This window comes from Canis aureus, chromosome 10, assembly GCF_053574225.1.
Source record: "Canis aureus isolate CA01 chromosome 10, VMU_Caureus_v.1.0, whole genome shotgun sequence".
NCBI lineage: Eukaryota > Metazoa > Chordata > Mammalia > Carnivora > Canidae > Canis > Canis aureus.
Window position 1 is genome coordinate 62,014,644 of NC_135620.1, and position 25,297 is coordinate 62,039,940.

The 25,297-nt window shown below is 34.7% G+C and overlaps 1 protein-coding gene and 1 pseudogene across 3 annotated transcripts in view; both read left to right on the forward strand.

Annotated features, from left to right (window-relative positions):
* Positions 1–24,859, forward strand: part of SMC2 (structural maintenance of chromosomes 2) — a 68,913-nt gene extending 44,054 nt beyond the window's left edge. For all 3 annotated transcript variants that reach the window (XM_077912756.1, XM_077912754.1, XM_077912755.1), the window contains exons 20-25: positions 532–726; positions 2,974–3,174; positions 5,158–5,274; positions 8,466–8,626; positions 12,425–12,572; positions 13,577–24,859. In XM_077912756.1, the coding sequence (XP_077768882.1) occupies positions 532–726; positions 2,974–3,174; positions 5,158–5,274; positions 8,466–8,626; positions 12,425–12,572; positions 13,577–13,735 (981 nt within the window). In that variant the 3' untranslated portion in view covers positions 13,736–24,859. The remainder of the gene's footprint in view (positions 1–531; positions 727–2,973; positions 3,175–5,157; positions 5,275–8,465; positions 8,627–12,424; positions 12,573–13,576) is intronic.
* LOC144322570 (F-actin-capping protein subunit alpha-1 pseudogene) lies at positions 22,554–24,859 on the forward strand (annotated as a pseudogene).
* Positions 24,860–25,297: the final 438 nt, after the last annotated feature.

A 25,297-nucleotide genomic window follows, 5' to 3' on the forward strand; every position in this document is an offset into this window, starting at 1 on the left:
TTCTTTGTGTCACAGATCTATTTGTTCAAAAAAGTTTCTCTTTTCTTTTTCTCTTTTGACCCCTGTGCTGGAACCAAACATTATGACCTTCCATTGTCACTGGTAAAAATAGCTTATATCTATAAAAGGGAAGAGTAGAAAGCACCAACCTGCAAACTCTTGATAAATGATATTTGGGGATCTGTCATATTGTCTTCTTGTTAACTACTAAAAAATGCCACCTTTTTGAGACCTCAAAAGTCAGATTCCTATAATCCCTGCAAGTTGATCCCAACTAAACTGTACCCAGCAGAAACTTTGTCACTTCCAGCATGAATACTGCATCCCATCTTTTTTCTAGTAGTAAAACAAGTTTTCTCCTGTATATAAATTAGTCATTTTAATGGGGATGTAAAATATAGAGGGTTAGGTGACCATCTGCCTCTAAACATATTTCTATCTTGCCCAAAAGTTTGTTAGATGATCTTTTAATAAACTAAAAATATGTCCACAGCACCTTGCTATATGTTGTCTTTGAATTATTTGTTTCAGGAGTCTGTAAATAAAGCTCAAGAAGAGGTGACCAAACAAAAAGAAGTGATAATAGCCCAAGACAATGTAATTAAAGCTAAATATGCCGAAGTAGCAGTACATAAGGAACAAAACAATGATTCTCAGCTTAAAATTAAGGAATTGGACCACAACATCAGCAAACATAAACGGGAAGCTGAAGATGCTGCTTCGAAGGCACGTTTGTGTTGTTTATTTTTACCCGTAATCAGATTTTTGCTTCTGAGTTGTTGAAATATTCTGGTAAACTGCTCAATGAGGAATTCAGTATAAATGGCAGAACTGCTGTGTAACATAATTTTGAGGCTTACAGCTATTTTGAAGGCTTCTCAGCAATGTTCCTTTTCACCAAATAGGATAAATGTTTTGTTTCTAAATTTCAGGTATTTATTCCTATCTCCAACATGTTTTCACCAAATAGTGTTTTTTCATGGAACTGACCATTTTTTAATCTGTAAATATTCATAGACCTATTAATAGATCAGTACTAATAATATATATTGTTTACCTTATTTCAAAATGAATTGGAAACTCACAGAAATACATATACAGGCAAATTCTAAAAGAAGGACTTCATTGGCTTCCGGATGTCCTTGTGAGAATCAGTCAATTTTGCAGCCTCATCTGAAATCTGATGTTTTGCCTACCAGCTATCTTTTTGCAGTTATCTCAGTTTTTTGGTCACTCTTAAAGTTTCTTCCTTCTTTGTATCACAATGTCTTAAGTACTTTAAAGAGAATACATACTTTTGCAGAAATTCATGCTTGGTTAAGAGGCTGCACTGATGAAGTCTTAGTAACTCACCCATTATGTTTTCTGAGGAGTGTGTAATAGTTTGGTGTCTTTTAAATCTTTGTTAGCATCTTGAAAGTAGAAGAGATTTAACTTCAGAAAACTCAGAGTATACAAAATAGTTACCCCACCCTCTGAAAGAGCCATGTGTTCCTGTTCAGGTTCATTACTGAGTTTTAAAAGAAATGTTGTTTTTTTTTTTTTTTTTTCATAGCCACATCATTAGTATCCTAATTTATTACTGATTTCCTTTTAGCCTGGTAGCCTAATATTAGTGGATTCACTGAAATATTACCAATGTTAATATTACTGTTATCATCCTGAAATAACAAAAAAAGATACATTTTTTTGCTAATTGAAAATGCTAGTAGTGGTGATTGCTGGGGGATTTTATTTATAGTTAAGGAGGTGAAAAGGAGATTTGCAGATAGAACTGCTAAAAAGTCAAGGATTCTTTGAAGTATATGGTTTATCAAATACTTATTGAATACCATCTAGTATCAGATGGTAGGCAAGGCACTAGAGATAAGGCTAAGTAACCTGTACCCAGAATCACTTCCTAGAGCTGATGGATCAGCGGGAAGTTTGACTGGAAGTGATCATCTTTAGAGCCTGGAGGAGAGACCATACCCCTGGAATTAATAAGGATAAACATATTGACAAGGATTAGATTTTACCAGTAAACACCAGCCTAAACAATTTTAGTTGAGAAAGTCTCCTTAAGCACCATAATTTAAAATTTTTAACTGTTTATATTATATAAAGTATACTGCTGTGCTTTATCAAAAGAGTGGCTAAGAAAATGGAGTCACATTTAGGGCATCTTTTTATTCATCTAATAATTCTCAGAATTAATCAGTTCATCAGGATTAGGCTTGCACAAATTTACTAAGTCTATGCCTTACGTATTCCCATAAGAATCCTAACTTTCATAAGTTTTGTGTGTTTTTGTTTTGTTTTAATTCATGAGAGGCAGAGAGAGAAGCAGGCTCCCCATAGGGAGCCTGATGCAGCACTTGATCCCCGGACCCGTGGACCATAACCTGAGCCAAAGGCAGACATTCAACCAAAGAGCCACCCTGAGGTTCCCTCACAAGTTGTTTTTGAAGCCATTGCTTGAGTTTGATACAATCTGAAGGAGCCTTATCTGACTTATATTTTATTCTAATGGAAATGTTTCACATATACTTTATACTTGCCTGAGCTGGCTGGTTCTCCTAATGCTTAAGTAATAGGAAGATATTTTTTCTATACAACATCTTTTTTTTGAACCTATCCTCCAGGTAAAAATATAGATTTACTATTAACAGTGAGCCTCATTTTTATGAAGGAGTCGTTGATTTAAGATTACTAAATATTTAAGAAACTTTTTTTAAAAAGATTTATTTATTTGAGAGAGCATGCACAAGCAGGAGGAGGGCAGAAGGGGAGGGAGAGAATCCTCAAGTAGACTCTCTGCTGAGTTTGGAGCCCATAGTGGGGCTCAGTCTCAGGGTCCTGAGATCATGACTTGAGCAAAAACCAAGAGTCTGGAGGCTTAATCAACTGAGCCACCCAGGCACCCCAAGAAACTGGTTTTTAAATGTCCATTTGTAAACAATGATAGATGCTTCTATTATCCTCTGTAACTAGGTCTCCAAAATGTTGAAAGACTATGACTGGATTAATGCAGAGAAACACCTTTTTGGGCAACCTAATAGCGCCTATGATTTTAAAACCAACAACCCAAAAGAAGCTGGACAGAGACTTCAGAAATTGCAAGAAATGAAGGAGAAACTGGGGAGAAATGTCAACATGAGAGCTATGAATGTTCTAACAGAAGCTGAAGAGCGGGTAAACCCTTTTCCTTTGGCCACCTGAGTAGCATTGATGGCTCTCTGTGACCGTTGCAGCAAATATTAGCAAATTTTCTGCTTGATGCCTTTGATACTGGATTTTTTTCTGTTTTCCCTTTCTCTCTTTTCAGTTCGTATTACATTGTTTTGCATTATCAGTTATTTATATATTCTTTTGTACCTTGAATAACTTTTCTATTGGCTTTGCCATAAACATATTGTACCCTTTTCTTATTCTCTGTGTACATAAAAACAAGTTTGTTCTGGTTACCTCCTCATATTTCTATCCTTTCTTTCACTTGCCTTGAAAGGGCTTTGAAAAATAAGGTGTACTCAGCCATCTGCCTCCTTACCATTCATTCCATAGCTATTGTCTCCCTTTTGACTCAAGGGTGTCCTGGAACCATTACATAATAATGACTAATATTGTTATATGCATAGCCACTCATTAATTAACTTGTAAATCCAGCTGCATCTTCTGTTTTAATGCTCACTTACTTGATAATGTTATCCATCTCCCCAACCCTGACAAAACTTTTAAAATCTGCCATGTTACTAGAAAAATCTACAGGGGAAAGCAATCCATATTCTTGACAGCTCCATAGGAAATAGCAGTCTGAGTAGTTTTATATTATGCCATATACCTTCTTTAAATTTGCAAAATTCTGTTTGAATTTGTATCATAGAATTATGAGAGCTCTTTAAAAGTGGTAATACTTATGAGCTCAATTACTTTTAAGAAATTTTTCTATAATGGGTCTTTTTTGTAATTGTTATTGACATTAGTATCTACAAAGAATCTATATTATGTTAGATGCCAAATAGGCTAATAATGTTCATGTTGTGATCTATCTATAAAATGTTCCTGCTGGATTTTATTTCTCCATTAAAGCTTTGCAATATATGCCATATATGTGGAAGAAAATCTGGTCTGAATTTGAGCTGCATATGATCATGAAATTTATTCACTTCTTTGTTTTTATTAGATATGATAACTGGGTCTAATATTTCTTTAAAAGAATTTGCCAGCTCCCATTTCCTTACCAGAGGGGGGAAGGCTCTGTTGTTGATAAGCAAGGTGGCCTTTTGTTTTGTTGTATTTTGTGTCTGTCCACATGAGAAACTACATGGAATTATGCAAGGAATAAGAGAAAATTATAGAGAGGAAGTCTTAGGAGCTTGGCCATAAAGCAGAGAGACAGCAAGGGGACATGAGCAGGATTGGCTGGAATTTTTAAAGAATTTGAAACCTCCTTTGAGGCTTTGAGGAGAAATGAATTGAGGATTTTTAGAAAGTTCTGCTGCTACTCATGGTGTAATTATCCCTTTGCAGCCTCCCTCAATTTTTTTTATCAGTGAGTTTCTACATTAACCAGGAAAGACCACTCTGAAGATATGATACTTGAGGCACCAATTATGTCAGATACAGAGAAAGCATTCTAGGAAGAGAGAAGAATGCAGAGGCTGTAAGGCTATAATGAGCTTATTATGTTCAAGGAACTGAAAAAAGACCATACAGCTGGAGACTGGGGAGAAGTGGGATACCAAAAAATCAGAGAGAAGTAAGGGCCAAATTATGTAGGGCTTGTATATAATGGTGAGGAATTGAAATTTTGTGTCACTGCTGAGACTGACTTTAAGAAGAAAGCATGCCAGGGCTACTTTTGAGTTTACATAAGACATTTTCTTTTTTGCCTTGGCTGCTAGAAAGCTCTGGTGGGGGTATTAGTGGAATCAGAATACGTCAGGAGCTCATCCTATAAATTCTCAATAATAGCAACTTAACTTTGCATATAGGTGATATATTTACTTTCTTCATGATTTGGTTTACATCATGACTCTTAATGCAGTATACCTTTCTGGTAAACAGGAGTATGTATATTATATATAAAAATTAAACCTCTATTCCTGACTGAATTCTAGAATATAAGGAAAATTTTATATTTTTCTAATTAAGTATGATTTTTTTTAATCTTACTAGTATAATGACCTGATGAAGAAGAAAAGAATTGTAGAAAATGACAAATCCAAAATCCTTGCAACTATAGAAGACCTTGACCAGAAGAAAAACCAAGCCCTAAATATTGCTTGGCAAAAGGTATTTGAACCAAAAATATTGCCATTTATTCTCTATGAGGCAAGTATGAAGAATATTGTCAATAGGTTTATACGCTAAGATGAATTTGAAATGATTTGTGTTTGAATGAGACACACATTCACACCTTAATTAAAACCTCCTTGACTTTTAAATGCATTTGTCCTTTTAGACTTACCTACTACTGATTTGCAAAGGTAATAAGTTTGTGTTCCTTCATCATACTCTTAGTCTACTTCTCTGGGTCCTAACTTATATTAAATTTCTAACTTTCTAACTTTCTAGATTTATTTTTCATTCTTACCTTCAAAATACTATTTATCTGAAACCTTAGATTCTGTCCAATATCTGCCATACCCCACTCACCTTCTGCTTGAAGCTAGAAGCATTCTCAGATTTGCATTGGGAAGCTCTGATCACTGGAAAGCACCTCCCAAGGACCCCTTTGGTTGGTTCTAACTTCCTTGGTTTCTCTTGCCTAGACTCAGAGAGGTCAAATATTCCTTCTCAGAGCATTTCTCTATCTAAAGATTGGCATATTCCCTACCACTTATTTATTCATGAGTGACATAGAGAGAGAGGCAGAGACATAGGCAGAGGGAGAAGCGATTTCTCCCTGGGGAACTTGATGTGGGATTCAGTCCTTAGGACCTTGGGATCCCATCTGAGCCGAAGGCAGACGCTCAACCACTGAGCCACCCAGGCATTCCTCACTTAGAAGTTATTAATTGCATTTCAAAATTCATAGTTATGCATTTTGTAGGTTTTTAGTGAAGCATTTTGTACTTTTAATGAACAATTCCATAACTGATAGTTAACCATCCATATTTTATAGATGAAGAAATAAAAGCTTAGAAAGGTGAAATAGCCTAAGATCATATAGCCAAAGATGGAAAAGTAATAGGAAGGATTTACCAGTATTCTCTTCCTAAGTTAGAACCAAAGTTAAGATTGCCTTTCAGTTGCTAATTGCTGTTGCCCTTAAAAAATTGGGCAGTAAGCAAGGAAGTTTAGAATTCTCTTTCACTGGACTGTCATTCAGCAAAATCCCAAGTACTTTTTTGTCTTGTATCATAACAACTTTAGCAGATTTCAAGGTTCTTTACTATTATCTCTCTTCCTAGGCTGCATGTAATTTGTCTGCTTTAGGATAAATTCCATAGCCTCTTATGTGGAAGTTTTCCTGTATCATCCTAGCAAAAGATTCTCAGTCAAAAGACTTCAAACATAGTTACTGTGCTGTTTGGTACTTTAGCAAGCCTATGCCTCTGGGATTTAATTGGGTACTTTGCCTCCAAATAATTCTGTAACTATTTGGAATTCTGAAAACTTCATTTTCAGTAATGGCAGCACAATTATCCCGTTTAGTCACCTTGTTCTTACTCTATGACTTATTTTCAGTGTTCCATCTCCCTATGGAGTTTGCTTTTTTAAAAGGCGTGCAAAAAGTAGGTCCCATTATCTTTGTATAAGTGTGGATTTAACACTGGATTAGAGAACTTTTCTCCATGGTTCCTGCATTTAATGCAAGTACAAATTTCTTCTTTAAATTGATGTTCCCCCAATTTCTAAGTTTCTCTCAAAGCAGGTAGATTTATTCAGTGCTTATTATGTTAGATACAATTCTCATATTAATGTTCTCATTTAATCCTCAAAATAACCTATTGAGGTAAGTAGTGTTATTATCAGCATTGTATACTTCTGGGTTCCAGCACATTCAATTCAGAAAGCCAGAGTATTTTCAGCATTGGTTCTGTTATTTTTCTGTTTCCTTCTTACCTGTGTTGGATTTTCAAATTCAGTCCCATTTCACCTTTATATATGTCCATGAAGGTAATGCATTTCCTATCTTGAATAGGACTATCTTCTTCTTTACCCACTAACTGTTAAGTTTCTCTTTTACTCTTTGGAGGAGGTTCCACATGGAATCCATGGTCATGTTCAGAGTTTAGTAGCAGTCTACTGTTTTAATCCTGTTTAGTGTCTCACTCCTACCTGGACAAAAAATTAAAGAACGGAAAAAGAACCAAAGTTGTTTATAAATACTTTGCTATCTTCATCATTCCCAAAAAAGAGAGTGGCCCTCTCCATTGTGATGAACCTCACCTAGATCCAGAAATCTATCCCAGATAAAACTAAAATCTATTAACTCTGTGTAGGGTATTACTCAGTATGTATGCAGTTACTCTTAAAACTGTATTCCTTGGTATCTAGATCTCTTGTTTATTTGCGCTTGAATTTGGAGATTTCTTCAAGGAACATGACTGTCAGATCCTCATGGGTTTGTGCCTGTGTGTGTATACGCTTTCAAATTTACTGAACGCTCTAAGATTATTAGTTGTGTATTTTTTTGAAGACCAATGACCAAATTCTCAAATCATTGATCCAAACGTGTATGTACAAAAATTACCCAATTAAAATTAGAATACTGACCCTAAATCTCTAGGTAATCTGTGGCTTGATGGGGATAAGCCAAACAGCTTCTTTAGCCTTTCCTGTTGGGGTCTAATCCTGTTCCTGTTTTTTGACAACTTCTTTGGCTGAAAAGAAGCCTACAGACAAGGACAATCCAATGTCAGATCTGGTTGTTTGATTTCATGCCTTTTTTTTTTTTCTTAGACTTCATTGTGATCTTAGGCTTTTTAAGGTTAGCTGATCACCACTGGCCCATCAAAGCAGTCAAAAGAAAACAAGTTTTATAAGAGAACATTTTATACCCAAGAGTTTTTTGTTTCTGCCACTTGCAACTGCAACTTCTGTCTCCTATATTATATAGTTGAAGGAAGATTCTGGAATCTGAAGATTCCTATAATATAGCTTACAAGAGTATCAAAATTTCAGAGTACAGTTAGAAGTATAGCCTCTAGTTTCCCTTAGAAGTTAGAGCAGAGCTCAGTAAACTTTTTCTGTAAAGGGACAGGTAAGTATTTTTGATGTTTCAAGCCATATAGTTGCAATTACTAGACTATTGTTTTAGTTTTAACAGCCATAGACAATACATAAACAAATGAGCATGGCCAGATTTATCACATGGACCATAATTTGTGAATATCTGAGTTAGTAAGAGACAACAAAATGTATCTACTAGATTGAATATACACATACCAATATTTGACTATTCTTGGAAAGCCTTTTATAATATTTTAATATCTTTTTTTTTTTTTTTTTTTTATCTTTTTGTTTTTTAAATCCAGGTGAACAAGGACTTTGGGTCTATTTTTTCTACTCTCTTGCCTGGTGCTAATGCTATGCTTGCACCACCAGAGGGCCAAACTGTATTGGATGGTCTGGAATTCAAGGTTGCTTTAGGAAATACTTGGAAAGAAAACCTAACAGAACTTAGTGGTGGTCAGAGGTGAGTAATCCCTTTTCAGTATTATAATTTCTCATTCCTCTTATTTTATTATAATCCATAATCTAAGCAAAACAAAATTGAAAATTGGTGGGTAATCTTTATATGTAGAATTTAAGGAGCTTAGTATATAAGATTGAAGATTTTTATTTTTTGGAACATTTGATTAAAATAGTAGGCAACAGGGGCATGTGGGTAGCTCAATTGAGCATCCCACTCTTTTTTTTTTTTTTTTTTTTTTTGAGCGTCCCACTCTTGATTTGGGCTTAGGTCATAATCTTGGGGTCGTGGGATTGAACTTCACATTGGACTCCATGCTCAGCAGGGAGTCTACTTGGGATTCTCTCTCCACTTGCATGTGTTCTCTCTCTCAAATGACTAAATAAACCTTTAAAGTAGTAGGCAACAAAGGAGAAATAAGGATAAGCAACTAGAAAACTAGATGAGATATATGAAAAGTAATTATTTTTAGACTTTGGGAAATGAATAGCCCAAGAGTATGATACCTATGAGCAATAAAATAAAAGTTCTCAGCTCAGTGTTTACTCCAGCTTTCTCCATTGGAGAAGTTTCTGGATTATAGGTGTAGGGAGGGGAATCCACACAAAGCCTAGTGGACTCACTAAATTAAAGAAAATTAAAATTTGGGAGGCCCCAGAAAGCAACATCTTTGCATTCAGTCTATACTGCCCCCAAAGTGAAGGCTACCTTACACACACAGCAGAGTTCATTGCAAATCTTTAAGAGAGCAAGTTGATCCTTCTGTAACGTAGTTGTTTCTCAGAACAAAGCCCGGTGCTTTATTTATTTATTTTTTTAGTCCAGTGCTTTTAAAGAAAGATACCACAATTTAGATTCTAACATAACACAATGTCTGGCATCTGATTAAAAAATACTGGACAGAAATCAAGAAAATGTGACTCATTGCCTAGAAAAAAAGTATTCCAATGGAAACAGACCCAGAAATGACAGGTGAATAAAAATGGAAGACAAGGAAGTTATAGAATTATGTTAGTTATTTCCAAAAATTACAAGGAAAAAGGAATCTAGTGGAATTTCTAGAGAGAATAAATATGCCTAAAAAAAAAATTCACCGCATGACATTAACAAGTTAGACAATGTAAAAAAAAAATTAATGAATTTGAAATTACAGCAAATAGAAACTATTAAAACTAAACTGAGAAAAAACTATAAAACTGAGCTTCAGTGACCTATGGGAAAATATCAAGCCATCTAACATACATGTACTTGGAATTTCAAAAAGGAAAAGGCAAGATAGAAAAATATTTGAAATAATGGCTCCAAATTTTCCCTTTGATGAGTTCTGTAAACCCACAGTCTTCGTTTCTGTGACCCTAAGTAAGATAAACATATCCCCCTCCTTCACACACATAGGCTAACATAGCAAAGCCATGTTATATGAAATTGTGATTTTATATGCCAGTGATTTTAGAAAAAAAATTTAAAAGCAGCCAAAAGTAGAAAGACATATTATGTGCCAAGGAACAAAGATAAAAAGGACTTCAGGCTTACTGTCAAAAACAGTGCAAGCCAGAAGTCTGCAACAACATCTAGAAAGTGATAAAAGAAAAACATGTCAACCAAGAATTCTATGTCTATTCGAAATACTCTTTAAATTGAAGTCAATATAAATATTTTTTTCAGAAAAGCAAAAGCTGAAGGAGTCTGATCCCAGCAGAACTTTAAAAGTTAAAGGAAGTTTTCAGGCAAAAGGAAAATGATACCAGATGGAAATTTGGATCTACATAAAGGAATGAATAGTGTTGGAAATGGCATGTTCTAGGCTTCAGGGACCTCTTTCCCAGTCTTAACACGGTGATTCAATCGGCACACTTAGGAGGTCATGTGGCCTAAATCCTTACCTGCTGTAGAGAACCAAATAATTAAAACCTACTGAGAGAAAATTGTGAATATTAACATAATTAAAGATGGTTATTAATTTTGCATTTTTCCCCTGCAGGATATATAGTCCTAGTAGTTAAATTTTTCTCATGTGCCCTATGATGCCATCATGGAACTCTTATGTATGTAGAAAACACCAAGACCTGTTAATTTTCCTTATGAAATCCTTTGTCATTTTTATGATATAATAGTGATCCCCTGATTATAATTCATTATGATAAAATTCCTAAATATTTTAACAGTATAAGACACCTTTCAGTGACTTTTAAAATTGAATTCCATGGTTCATATCCCAATATCTAACTTTTTTTTTTGCCAAAGCCTTAGAAAATGTTTTGAAGATAACCTAAAATGAATGCTTATTTTCTTATTGGGACCTGAAAATTATTTCCATAATTAAGATGATACAAAATTATTTCTAGATATATACCATTATTTTAGCTGTATATCCAGCACAGTATAACTCTTGGTGAAAGATTTTTTTTCCTGAAAGGTTAAGTTGAAAGAAAGTTCAGTGCTGTAAACATTTGGCACAGAGAGAGCCAATGAAAAATAATTTTAGGTTGCTTGAATAACCTCCACTCCCCTTTTAGAGGTAAATATAAGTTTCAGTATTGTTTATTGCACTGTTTTTTACATGCCCTTGCTAGAAAGTTTGGTTTCTCTATTTTAAAAAAAAAAAAAAAAAAAGCTTTTTTAAATAAAATTTTTAAGAAAAAAATGTAAGAATTATTATATGATTCTTCATACAAAATTAGAACAAAACCAGATATAGTTACAGGGGATGGCTAGCTAAAAGAGAACTGAAAAGGAGCTCTAAAATCTGGGGTGCCTAACTCAGCTTTTAGATAAGGTGTATTAGGGTTCTCCAGAGAAACAGAACCAGTGGGCGGGGGGTGTATGTTTGTGTATGTATATGAAAAGATCATTTTTTAATACAGAACTGGCTCATCTTACTGTGTGGGCTGAGAAGTTCCACAGTTTGTCTGCAGGTTGGAAATTCAGGGGGACCAGTGGTGTAATTCAATGTGAGCCTGAAGGCCTGAGCACCAGGAGCATGGAGACCAAATATCCATGTCCCAGCTCAAGTAACAAGGCAGGAAAGAACAAATTCTTTCCTCTACCTTTCTTACTGTTAGGCCTTCAGCAAGTTGTAGGATATCGGATATCTACCCACGTTGGAGAGTGCAAAGTGCTTTACTGAGTCTTCCAATTCAAATCCAAATTTCACCCAGAAATGCCCTCAGAGACAAACCCAGAAATAAAGTGTAGCCAAATATTTGAATACTCCATGATCCAGTTAAGTTGACACACAAAATTAACCACATAATAATTGTTTGAACTTCTGACATTGGGAAGTAACGGGTCATAGTCAATACAGCTTACTCTTAAATGGTACCAGTACAAAAAGTGGGTATTTGTGTGCATCTGTGTATACTCATAAGTGCATGCATAGTAAAAGTTTGAAAGAGGGCACCTAAACCTGTTATACTATCACCAAGACAGTAGCTATTGTCTTTACAGGTAAGTATATAGCCCTCAGTCGCCTTCTACCTAAATAGCAATTGGGGAAGGAAAGAAAGAACCTAACATGATCTTTCCTTAAGGATAAATACCAATTATCCTGATTATTTGATTGGAAAGAAGAATATAAACCTGGTCTGTTAAAATAAAACTCATTTAAGAGAAAATAGGAGAATCTAAATTAAAAGAAACATTTTAATACAATAAAAGTGTTGAAGTTTGAAATTTATTTCTATGGTGATTTTCAGCTAAATCTGCATTACCCATAATAAGAGTATAGCAGATTTGCTTTAGTGTTTTGGTAAAGAGTGGTAAAATCAAGTTTTGGTGACTTCTCTTCTGATCTTTTCATAGGTCGTTAGTAGCTTTGTCATTAATATTGTCCATGCTCCTCTTCAAACCTGCTCCAATTTATATCCTGGATGAGGTAGATGCAGCTTTGGACCTTTCTCACACCCAGAATATTGGACAGATGCTGCGTACTCATTTCACACATTCTCAGGTAAGAACCAGAAAAAATGTCTCCATGATAGTTTTAAGTATAGTATTTGTTTTCTAAAACTATTCTTTAGTAATGGCCAATACTAAGATATTTAGGATTGAAGAATATTAAAGTATTATGTATCTCTTTAAATATACAGTGAATATTTAGACAAACTTACATTCAAATGGATAGAGAAGGGGAAAAAAAGGGTTGGTTTCCTATTAAAGAAAGATCTAGACATTACCATTGTTGGTTGTACGATGAGGGAGAATCGAAGTTTTTCATAATTTGGAATTAATTTATGGTTGACGTTATTATTTTCTCTAGCTAGCTGCCAGAGGATACACAATCTAAGTAAGAAATCAGAAAATCATAGGGTACTTGATGGGGGTACTCATCATTTTTCCTGGGTAGGAAATAAAAGCCCAAAGCCCTTTAAGAACAGTTTGTTTTTATTGAACTGTTGCTGTAGGAACTGGGGCTTCCAAATGTGGTTGTGTAGATCATGCAAAATCCAACGCTGGGAGCTTCACTTTTCATAGTTCTCACAGACTGTGTTTATTAGCAGGTAACAGTGAGGTGGTACCTTTTCTTAATTATGTAAATGTTCCACTTGAGCTAGTGGTAGTGCTTTCAGGAACTTGTAGCCTTCTCTGATATTTTTAAAATATCACAGGGAAAGCTATTTCACCAGGGCATTTAGCACTTGTAGCAACAAAACAGTGATGCCAGCTGCAGAGGACAGCAACAAGCAGTCAACGGGCAGGAAATAGTAAACTTGGTTAATGAAGCACTCAAGGTAAAAGAGACTCCTAAAACCCAAATATAGAAAGCTAGAATCCATATAGGTGCCTAATAATAATAGAACTGTTACTTGGATTTGAGCATGTGCATTTGCTTTGAACCAAGCTTTGAAAGAAATAATCAGAATACCTCTAGACAGTTCTTAACCCCAGAATAAACAGTGCATTTCTTCAGATTACAAAAAATAGCGTTTATGTTTTTTTTTTTTTTCCCTTAAGTTCATTGTCGTGTCACTAAAGGAGGGTATGTTCAACAATGCAAATGTCCTTTTCAAAACCAAGTTTGTGGATGGTGTTTCTACAGTAGCCAGATTTACTCAGTGTCAAAATGGAAAGATTCCGAAAGAAACCACATCCAAGGCAAAAGGACCCAAATGACCACATCTGGAAGTTAAAAGTACAGATTTACTCCTTCACCTTGACCAGTTTTTTTAAACATAAAGAACTTGGGCTTATTTATGTAAAAATGTAATGTTTTGTTACTTAACCCGTATTTTCTCTTCCTTTATATAATCACTTCTAAATGAATATAGATTCCCCTTTTCTTAATTAATGTAACTGTGGTCCAATTACTGTGATTGTGATTTTATGCACGTCCTCAAATGCTTTTTCTTACACAATTCTTTTATATATGTTGGGGAGCCTGAGGTACCTGGTTGGTGGTAGATTCTGTTTGCAAAAATACAAAGAAACAGATGAAATTAAATTATAGGATAAATATAGCTGATAGTCAGCTTTTAATTAGTTTAATTCCTAAGGTGATATTAGTGTGTTTTCTGTTAAGAAAGTCATTTAGGTAAGGAAGACTTAGAAAGTGAGCATCTGGACCAACAAAGGAACACAAAGGAAGCTGTTAGGCATTCCCTGAGCTATTTGTGGTTAGTTCTATGAAGATACAGTGCCAGAGCCCTGATTTAGACTCAGTCATGTTTGGATATCATGTTTCTTTATGCTTTGTAATTGGTCTGTGCAATCTGAAGGTTTTAAAAAGTATTTATAGATTTTTAATAGCCTAGGAGAAGGTGTGGTGCATGCTGCTGTCCACATTTATCTGAAGTCTCTTCATGTTTTCAGAGACTTTTGTCAGCCTTTTCATAATCCAGTCAGTAACAATCTATTAGTGAATGAGAATGTGAGAGTGAACAGACTAAACCACATTTTTCTTTGAATCAGATACATAACTAGATCCATCTATTTTACCAAAAGAACTCAAAAGAAGCACTGCCAACTGCTAAAAGATTACTGTGTATAATTCCTATTATTTCTAAGTGTATCACCAGAATAGTGTCTCCAAATTTTGAATCTTAAAAGCCCTCACATGACCTAACCTGTTTGATCTTGAGTATGTTTTTTGGGCCCCACATCCCTTCTTTATCCTTAAGACTTAGTTCCTTTATATTATCCTTTCCCTAATATATGCTTATAGTTTTTGGCTTTAAGATTTCTTATCCTTCATTCTGATACATATCTGAGGATGTCAGATAACATCCAGATTAACTGATAAAATGGGGCATATCAGAAAGGATTGAATCTGGAATTAGTTCATGCCTGCTGTGGGAGGAGAGGGAGACAAAGCTGTAAATGTTGAATTACAGGAAGTATAATATCACATATATAAGAGGCAGGCATGCGTTTTTTTATTTCATTTCAAATGTATTGCAGATTGTTTGCCAGGACAGCTCAGTCAGTTCACACTTGTCATCAAGTCGTATACCTATTGACCACAACCTAGTCAGCACTGGCTGTAATTTTTACTTCTGATTTGCTAGTTGTAAATGGCACTTTATTGCTGTTTTAACTAGCACTTTATAAATAACTTGTGAGCTTGAGTATTTTACCAGATGAACTTTCTTTACTACAAATTATCTACTTGTTCCCCTAATTTGTCATATAATCTCACTCTTTAATGAGAATGCTCAAACATATTAAATTTTTGTGAGTCATGTTGTTCGTATTCTTTGGAAGAAATGAAGGGGAAATGGGCACATTTATTTCATACATGTACAGTAATAGGAGTAACATTTATTACTAAGCTCTTTTATACATCAGATGCTATTCTCATTTGCACATGTTTTCACATTTGAGGTAAGTACTTTTGATCAGCATCATATATTTGAAGAAATTGAATTGAGCAGAAAAGTTAAGGAACTTGTCTTTAGTGACCATACAGTTAATAGAGAGGCAGAGCCAGGATACCAATCTTGGCAGTTGGTCTCCAGAATCTATGATACATTACCCTTCTGACAGTTTGAACATTTGTATTTATTGTACATAATAAATTTAAGACATACCTGGATGAGCAGTATGCACAATGTGAGAAAATTATTTTTAGGAAGAATGTCAAACACTTGCAAAGGATTCTTCCCCTTTTTGTGGGGGCATTTCAGGTACACTAAGAAGGCAAAAGCAAAACCTTGAGAAACCTCTTCCAATATGATAAAGTAATCAAATAGGCCGACTACTCCCACAATCATGTCATCTGCAAATCAGGGCAGGTTTTCTTCCCTTTGGATCTGTGTTTTATTTCCTTTTTTTTTTTTTTTTTTTTTTTAAACTACACTGGCTTGAAATTCTAGCATTGTGTTATATAAGATTACTAATGAGAGCTGGCATATTTGCCTTTTCCCCAGAATTCCGAGGAAAGCATTCAGTCTTTCACCAGCTAGGTATTGTGTTAGCTATAGGCTTTTAGTATATATTATTTATCAAAGTAAAGAAGTTTCCTTCCATTCCTACTTTGATCAGTTTTATCATGTATGGGTTATTGAATTTTGTTCATTGCTTTGTCTGCATTGATTGATATGATCATGTAACTTCCTTAAACTGTTAATATTATGAATTACATTGCTTAATTTTTTAATATTAAACCAGCCTGGTATTCCTAGATTAAACCCCATTTGGTCATGTCTATAATTCTTTTTATGTACAGACATGCTTCGTTTTATTATGCTTCATGGATAACTACCTGTTATTTTTCCTTTAAACAAATTGAAGGTTTGTGGCAACGTTGCAGCAAGCAAGTCTTCCAGCACCATTTTTTTCCAACAGCATTTGTTCTGAGTCTGTCACAGTATGGTAATTTTCACAATAGGTTCAAACTTTTTCATTATTGTTATGGTGATCTGTGATGAGCTCACTGAAAGCTCAGATAGATGATGGTTAGCATTTTTTAGCAATAAGGTATTTTTTAAAGTATATACTTTCTTTTAGACATAATGCAGTCACATACATAATAGACTACAGTATAAATAAAACTTTTATATGCACTGGAAAACCCAAAATTTTGCTTTATGATACCTGCATACCAGAAATATCTCCAGGGTATGCCTATTACAAGATTCTGTTTGCTAATAGTTTGGTCATGGATTTTGGTTTTTGGTTTTTTTCTACTGGCTTTGTTTGGTTTTAAGGTAATACTAGCTTTATAAAAATGGGAAATGTTCCTTCTATTTTTTGTAGAATTATATAGAATGTATTAGTCCTTTTTTGAATACTAGAATTCTCCTGTGAAACTGTCTGGCCCTGGAGATTAGGAGGGTAGGATGGGGAGAATGTAAAGTACACACAATTTCTTCAATAGTTATGGGACTATTTAAATTATCTGTTTTATAATGGGTGACTTGTGATAGTTTTTTTTTTTTTTTTTTGTGGAATTGTTCTAGTTCATCTAAATTGTCAAATTTGTCATTTGTGTGTAGAGTTCATTATATTACCTCATTATCTTTTTAATGTCTTCAAGCTCGAAAGTGTATCACTTGTTTTCATTCCTGATATAGGTAATTTGTGTGTTTTTTTCCTCTTTTGTCAAACTTACTGAAGTTTGTCGATTTTATTTTTTCAGAGTACCATTTTTTTGTCTCATTGACTTTGTCTTTCAGTTTTGATTTCTGTTCTTCTTTTTTTTCCTGCTTACTTTAGGCTTACCTTGCTCTTTTCTGGTTGTATGGTAGAAGTTTAGATTACTGATTTGAGACCTTTTCTTCCAGCAAGCAATTAATACTACCATTGTCCTCTTATCAAAATTTGTGAGATGAAGCTAAAAGATTAGTTATGTTGCGTTTTCATCTTTAAGTTCAAAATATATTCTAATTTGCCTAGACATTTCTCACTGTTGGATTCTTTTGGAATGTATTTTAATACTACCATTGTCCTCTTATCAAAATTTGTGAGATGAGGCTAAAAGATTAGTTATGTTGTGTTTTCATCTTTAAGTTCAAAATATATTCTAATTTGCCTGGACATTTCTCACTGTTGGATTCTTTTGGAATGTATTTCTTAATTTCCAGATAGCTGAGGATTTTCCAAATTTTAATTTATTATGTTACGATCAGGAATCCTTTTTTAAATTATTAAATGATAGAGTTAGAAAACAAAAAGAGGTACATATTTAATCTATATTTTAGATAAATAAGAACAAAGTAAACCCAAATTAAACAGAAAGGTAGAAGTCAGCATATACAGGACCAAAAAACAGTGGAGAAAAAAAATAGTGAAACTAGTATCTAGTTCTCAAAAGAACAACAAAATCAGTCTATCTCTAATTAAACCAATCAGGTAAACTGGAGAAATTACAAGTCACTAATATCAGGAAGGAAAGAAGAGTTGCTACTGTGGCTCTTACCTAAATTAAAAGACTGCAAAAATATGATTTTTATGCCTATAAATGCAGCAACTTAGACAAAATGGAAATTTGAAAAATAAAACTCAACCAAAACTTACCAGAGTAGACAAAACCAGAATAGCCTCACATCTATTAATGCAATTCAAATAATTAACTATCCTCCACAAGGAACACTTTCCTCCCATTTGGTTTCACGTATAAATTTTACCATTCAAGGAAGAAATAACCCCAGTCCTACAGTCTTTTAGAAAATAGTGGGAGAGGGGAACACTTCCAACTTGTTTTATGAGACCAGGGTTCTAATACTAAAACTTGACCAAACATTATAAAACAAAATTAGAAGATGGAGCAAAAACACAGAAAGTATTAGCAAACTAAATCTAATAACATCTGTAAAAGATAAACTGTTTTCATGGTTTTTTTTTTTTTCCCAACAGATGTTACTGACAGCAAGATATTTATACAGAAAAACATTCCCCCTTTCACAACATACACAAAAAATAACTAAGGATAAGTCATATGCCAAAAAGCAATAGTTATAACACATCTAGAAGAAAACAAAATCTCTGTGACCTTATAGGGAAAGATTTCCTAGAACACACACACACACACACACACACACACACACACACATACACACACATACATACATACATACATAAATAAACGAACATTAAAATTTTAAAAATATCTTCAAAAGACTCTTAAGAAAATGAAAAGACAAAGCACAGAAGTTATTTGCAATGTACAGAACTGATAGAATTATGTGCAGACTGAAAAGAATTTGCAACTCCCATGCTAACATTTGCATGAAGGGTGGGTAAAACTGCTGTCACCGTAGCATAAACCAAGGCAGAGCAGCATAGTGTATTAGCAATACTGATTGAATTTTTTAATGACAGGCTCACTTTTAAAGAGTGTCTTGATGAAGCTGTAAAAGTTAATTTTTTATCCCATCCTCCATCTTTCATAATCTGATAAAATGGGAATTATATAAAAAGCATTTCTGCGTACCAAAACATGGTTATTTTACAGAAATGCAGTTCTTTCAGTTGGAGTCTGAAGTAACTGCTTCTTTTTTACTTGAACAGATAACTAAGACAAACTGTGGTTATAAGTCTATAGTATTTGGTAGACATTTCCTAAAAATGAACAAAGTGAGCCTGTCCTATTAACCTGACATTTGTTGCAAATAATAAAACTGTAACTTTCAAATGAAAATTAGAATTTTGACAAACTTGTATTTATTTGTCATTGTGAGCTGGACATCTTCTCAGGACATCTTCTCAATAAAGACTTTTCTGATTATACTGGTGGTAATATTAAACAATTTTTTTATATTATGAAATGTTTAATATTTTGAAGATTTGCATAACCCAATAAATGGTATTTTCCCATGACCAATGTATGATGCTACAAAATCCTGCATAGGTAAAATAGCCCTTCTAAGTACAAGAAACACTAATTTTAATGTTAGAGTACGATAATTTTATTGATAGGGTTTCAGATTCCACATGGCAACAAACTCTTAAGAATCACTTGTTGCATTGTGTTTAGTGCCAGGAAAGAATATCTACATTATCTAAAACTCCCTTTCCAACTATATATTTATTCTCAACTCTAGATATGAATTTTGAATAATTTGTCCAAAGTTACACAGCTAGAACGTGAGGAGTGGGAGACAGGAGCCAGGATTTAAACTAAGACTGTCTAGCTGAAGATCCCATACTCTAAGCCATAATAACATAACAAACTAGGAGTTAGGTATACTCTTGTGTTTGTGCCTGGAACTAACATTCCCATTCTGCCTTGCATTGACAAAATTCTCTTATTTCTTGCCATGCATGGGTAGGAACAAGAAGAGCTACATTTAAATCCATTGTAGAGAACAAAGATTGCAGTTTAATCCTAAAGCTGATGCCACTGGTCATTTTATACCAATCCAGAGAGATTCTGTGGCTACTACTATTCCTTATTTGTATGACAGATTGGTAGGCATAAACTGCCTCTTTTCTAGCCACCAGTTAAGGACCAGAGTTTTCTTTGATGGGTTGATGCTTTACATATTACCCAAGACAACTTTTCTTAGTGGTTTGTAGGATGGGCTCTGTTACTTGATGGTCATAAGCTTCTTCTAACGTTTACCTCAAAGCTCATTGCTCCTTTCTGCATATTATTCCTTGTTTACATTACTACTCTGTTTAACAGTTTGGACTTCTAAGCCCCTAACGCCTACTTTATGGAGTTCCAACCTATCCTAAGCTGCTTTTGTGAACCCCACATGCCACACAATCTACAATCATTGTCACTCGTGAACACAGCATGCTGCTTTGTTTTTGCTCATGCTTTTCATGTGGAATATTCTATACCATTCCTATCAATAGCATATCCATCTTTCAAGGTTCTATTAAAAAAATACCTCTATGGATCATTCTCTATTCCCATCCTCCTTTCATAAGGCATTTAAAAATACTGCCTATTAGTAACTGAACACGTCCTAGTTGTAGTAGATTGTAAACTGCTAAGTGCAACTCTAGAGTCCATAACCTATTAAATGACTTGGTCTCCAAGATTTCCTCAATGAAAGAGTATAAGAACTCATAAAAGTTAAGATGAAATAGCCCATGGTATTTAGCTCATGTACCACACTATGGATTAGCAAACTGACTCAAATGAGATTGTTTGACCCATATTCACTATGAAAAGTTACTATTAGGGTTTTAACATATGTAAAACATAACATATGTAATGTATTCTCACAGTAAAATTTTATAAGCATAGATTTCATGCTAGAGACTTTTCCTCCAAAGAATTAAAAGAATCTATATTATTAGCCCTTTTATGTTTTGTTACTTCCAGTTCTATTTTTTGTAGGTGTGCAAAGTTTATAAATTCTCTATTGTGTTCCAAAGTCGAAAGGTTTTTATTTCACATCCATCAGCTTTCATGAAAAATTGAAGATGACACAAAGGAAATGCTCCATGCTTATGAATCGGAAGGATTAATATGTTAAAATGTCCATACTACCCAAAGCAATCTACAGATTCGGTGCAATTCCTATCATACCAACATCATTTTTCACAGAACTAGAACAAATGATACTAAAATGTATATGGAACCACAAAATAGCCAAGGCAATCTTAAAGCATAAAGCTGGAGGTATCACAATCCCCAGTATCAAGATATACCACAGAGCTGTAGTAATCAAAATAGTGTGGGACTGTTAAAAAGCAGTCCCACAGGTCAATGGAATAGGATAAAGGGCTCAGAAATAAAACTTCTGCTTGTCTAGTCATTAATCTGCCACAAAGGAGGCAATATACAAAACTTTAAATCCCTTAAACTTACTAGTTTAGATCTAGAAGTTTGCATTTGTGCTAATTACTTTGGATTAAAGATTGAAGGCATATTAATTTGAAGAAGAGGAAAACAATATCTAAAAAAATGTTTGTCCTGAGATTGCTTCCAGCTTAGCCTTAGGTAGCAGGTTAAACACACCCTGATTACCTCCGCTTTGGGGAACCAAAAAGAACATGAGTTAATTTACTGCTATAAATAATTCCAATACCTTAAGCTTTATTTTCCACTGCTTCTCTCATTATTTCTATGAGGGCTAAGTGGACCAAAAATGCACTGTGCTGCTAACCTATGGCCCATGCTATTCCCTGGTTGCTGCTGAAAAATTTAGACGGCAAAATAGATTGAGTATAAAGAGAAAAGAAGACAACAAGCATACAGTGCCTGCACTTAGTTTCATCTATGACCTGATTTTAACAGCTCAGCAGAGCTGCCATTATCATTCTCACAGATGAGAAAACAGGCTCAGAGAAGTTACTTTGCTCAGTTAAGGTGCAGCCAATCAGAATGTGGTTCTCTTTCATTCCAAAGTTCATGATCTTTCAACTACACCATTGTTTCCAACACATTATTTAGTAATGTAAAAACTATTTATAGGGGAAGTCTTTTCATGGGAGATTTAAATATGTATGAGAATAAACTTTGAAATGAACTCCTTTTGCCTCCATCTCATAAAACTAAAATAACAAAAAAATACAAAATAAGTACAAACCACCACAGAAACAAAAGTTTAACTTAGCATTTAATCTAATGTGGATGAAGGGTGAAATAAACTTGTTGCTTAGATTGAGACTAGGATGCTATCTTGCAAATTCTTTTAATTTTGGCATATTAGTGTGAGGCATGACTAATTTTTCCCACTACTGCCTTCACTGTGCACCACACTAAAACCTTGTAAGTGTGCCATAATGGCATTTGGTGATCACCTACCTGGAATACACCATGTGCATATTAAGAATAACTCTTCTTCCCTCAGGCAAGGGAAACAAAAGCAAAAATAATTGAGACAACACCAAAATAAAAGGCTTTTGCGCAGCGAATGAAACCATCAGCAAAACAAAAATGCAATCTACTGAGTGGAAGAAGATATTTGCAAATGATATATCCAATAAGTGGTTAATATCCAAAATATATAAAGAACCTAGGCAATTCGACACCAAAAAACAAACCAAAAATAACAATCCTCTTAAAAAATGGGCAGAGGGAGAGCAGCCCAAGATGGCCGACTTCGAGGATCGGGTGTCGGAAGAGGAGAAGGTACACATAGCTGCTAAATTCATCACTCATGCACCCCCAGGAGAATTTAATGAAGTGTTCAATGATGTCCGACTACTACTTAATAATGACCATCTCCTCAGGGAAGGGGCAGCACATGCATTTGCCCCGTATAACATGGATCAGTTCACACCTGTGAAGATAGAAGGATATGAAGATCAGGTCTTAATTACAGAACACGGTGACCTGGGTAATAGCAGATTTTTAGATCCAAAAAACAAAATTTCCTTTAAGTTTGACCATTTATGGAAAGATGCAAGTGACCCCCAGCCAGAGGACGTAGACGGAGGTCTGAAGTCTTGGAGAGAATCCTGTGACAGTGCTTGAAGGGCCTATGTGAAATATCATTATTCCAACGGCTTCTGTACTGTTTATGCTAAAGCTATAGATGGGCAACAGACCATTATTGCATGTATTGAAAGCCACCAGTTTCAGCCTAAAAACTTCTGGAATGGTCGTTGGAGATCAGAGTGGAAGTTCACCATCACACCACCTACAGCCCAGGTGGTTGGAGTACTTAAGATTCAGGTTCACACACAAAAAAAAAAAAAAAAGATTCTGGTTCACTATTATGAAGATGGCAGTGTTCAGTTGGTTAGTCATAAAGATGTACAGGACTCAGTAACTGTTTCGAATGAAGTCCAGACTGCCAAGGAATTTATTAAAATCATAGAGCATGCAGAAAATGAGTATCAGACAGCAATTAGTGAGAACTATCAAACCATGTCAGACACCACATACAAGGCCTTGCGCCGGCAGCTTCCAGTTACCCGCACCAAAATCGACTGGAACAAGATACTCAGCTACAAGATTGGCAAAGAAATGCAGAATGCTTAAGAGCTGAATGTAGGATTCTTCAGTACATGGAAAGAAAGGGTTCAACGTGCGGTCATATGATAAATAAGTGATTTATAAACAAGAGTGATATTTTGCTAGGGCTTTCAGAGTTAACAGGTTTTCTAGTTTTGTGGAATACTGTTGAACCGATAGCATTGTCTTGATTCTTTTGTGTTCTCTGCCTTGTAATTTTTTGTTTTCACTCTATGTACTTGTAATTTTTTTTTTTTAATTCTGCCACATTTAATGATGGAAAGAGAGACAGGCAGACAGACCTATCCTGGAGTCATTTTACTGTTTAGAAAATTTTCCTAGCCATGACGCCCTGTTAGTGATATAGACAGGTAATATGCTCAGTACATTTCTACCGCTTACCTTCAAAACACTTCTGGTACTTCAGCGGTTTTTACTGATCCACCAACAACAGCTAAAGAGGCTATGCTACAAACTAGCTGAATGGAAAACACACTCATCCTTCTCCCTCTGACTGCTTTGATCATCATTTATAACATCTCATAATTGTAGTTTTCAAAGTTTAGATTGGGCTTTTCAGGTCCTTTCGTGAGGGCAAAGGAAGTTTTCTGGAAATTCCATTATAGCCAGCTTCTCTGGGGAAGTTGTTTTTAAATCCAAAGACTTGAACCACATTCCCTGCACATGAACGTGTTTGCTTTTTTTCTCTTCCCTCATTGTCTCCTTCCCATCTAGTACCATTAGAGTTAGAGACATCTGCATTTTTAGAAGAGTTCTACCTGTTTATTATTATTTTGTATTATTCAAAAACTGCTGACCTACTAGGGATGTAGTAGAGTATAAAACTTAAAAAATGCAGATGTTGAAGGAATACTAGGTATCTTATGCTTTAATACTTTGTGGCAGGATTATACTATAAGCAGATGAGTCCAACAACTATGTAAATCACAAACAAAAAAACTAAAAATGAGCCAAAGTGAAAAGGATATGTTCCAGGCAGTATCTTTCTATTGTAACCTGTTATTTAAGGGAATACTAGTGATTCGTTCTAAATAGGTTGTAAAACTTGTTCCAAATTACTCTTCCTCAGTCCTGCCTGCCAAGAACTCAAGTGTAACTGTGATATAGAAACCTTGGCAGGTAAATGTGTGATCTTAGAATACACAGGTGACATAGATATGATATGATAACTGGTAATGGTGGATTCATTTACATTGTTTACACTTCTATGACCAGGCCTTAAGGGAAGGTCAGTTTTTAAAAAACCAAGTAGTGTCTTCCTACCTATCTCCAAATAAATGTCAAAAAAGAAGGGTGTTTGTGCTTCAGCTTTGTTTTTGCTCAGTAATACAGTCAAGCAAGTTTGTTTCCAAGTGACCTGTTGAGCTGTGTAAGCTTTTTTGTTTATTTCAAATAAAATATATTTGTATTATGTGTCATTCATACTATATCCATTCATACCACACTATCCTCTGTATCAGGTAGTCCAATAGAAATATACCTGTTTTGTTCTTAAAAAAAAAATGGGCAGAGGACCTGAATAGACAGTTTTTCAAAGAAGACCTACAGATAGCCAACAGACACATAAAAAGATGCTCAACATTACTCATCATCAGAGAGATACAAACCAAAAAGAATTTTTACAAAAAAAAATTACAAACCAAAAAGAATGAGATCATCTTAACTCCTGTCAGAATGGCTAAAATCAAAAAAATAAATAAAAAGTGTCCATAAGGATGTGGAGAAAAAGGAAACCCCGTGCACTGTTGGTGGGGGAATGTAGATTGGTGAAGCCACTGTGGAAAATAGCATGAAGGTTCCTCAAAGAACTAAAAATAGAATTACTGTATGATCCAGCATCCCACTACTCGGCATTT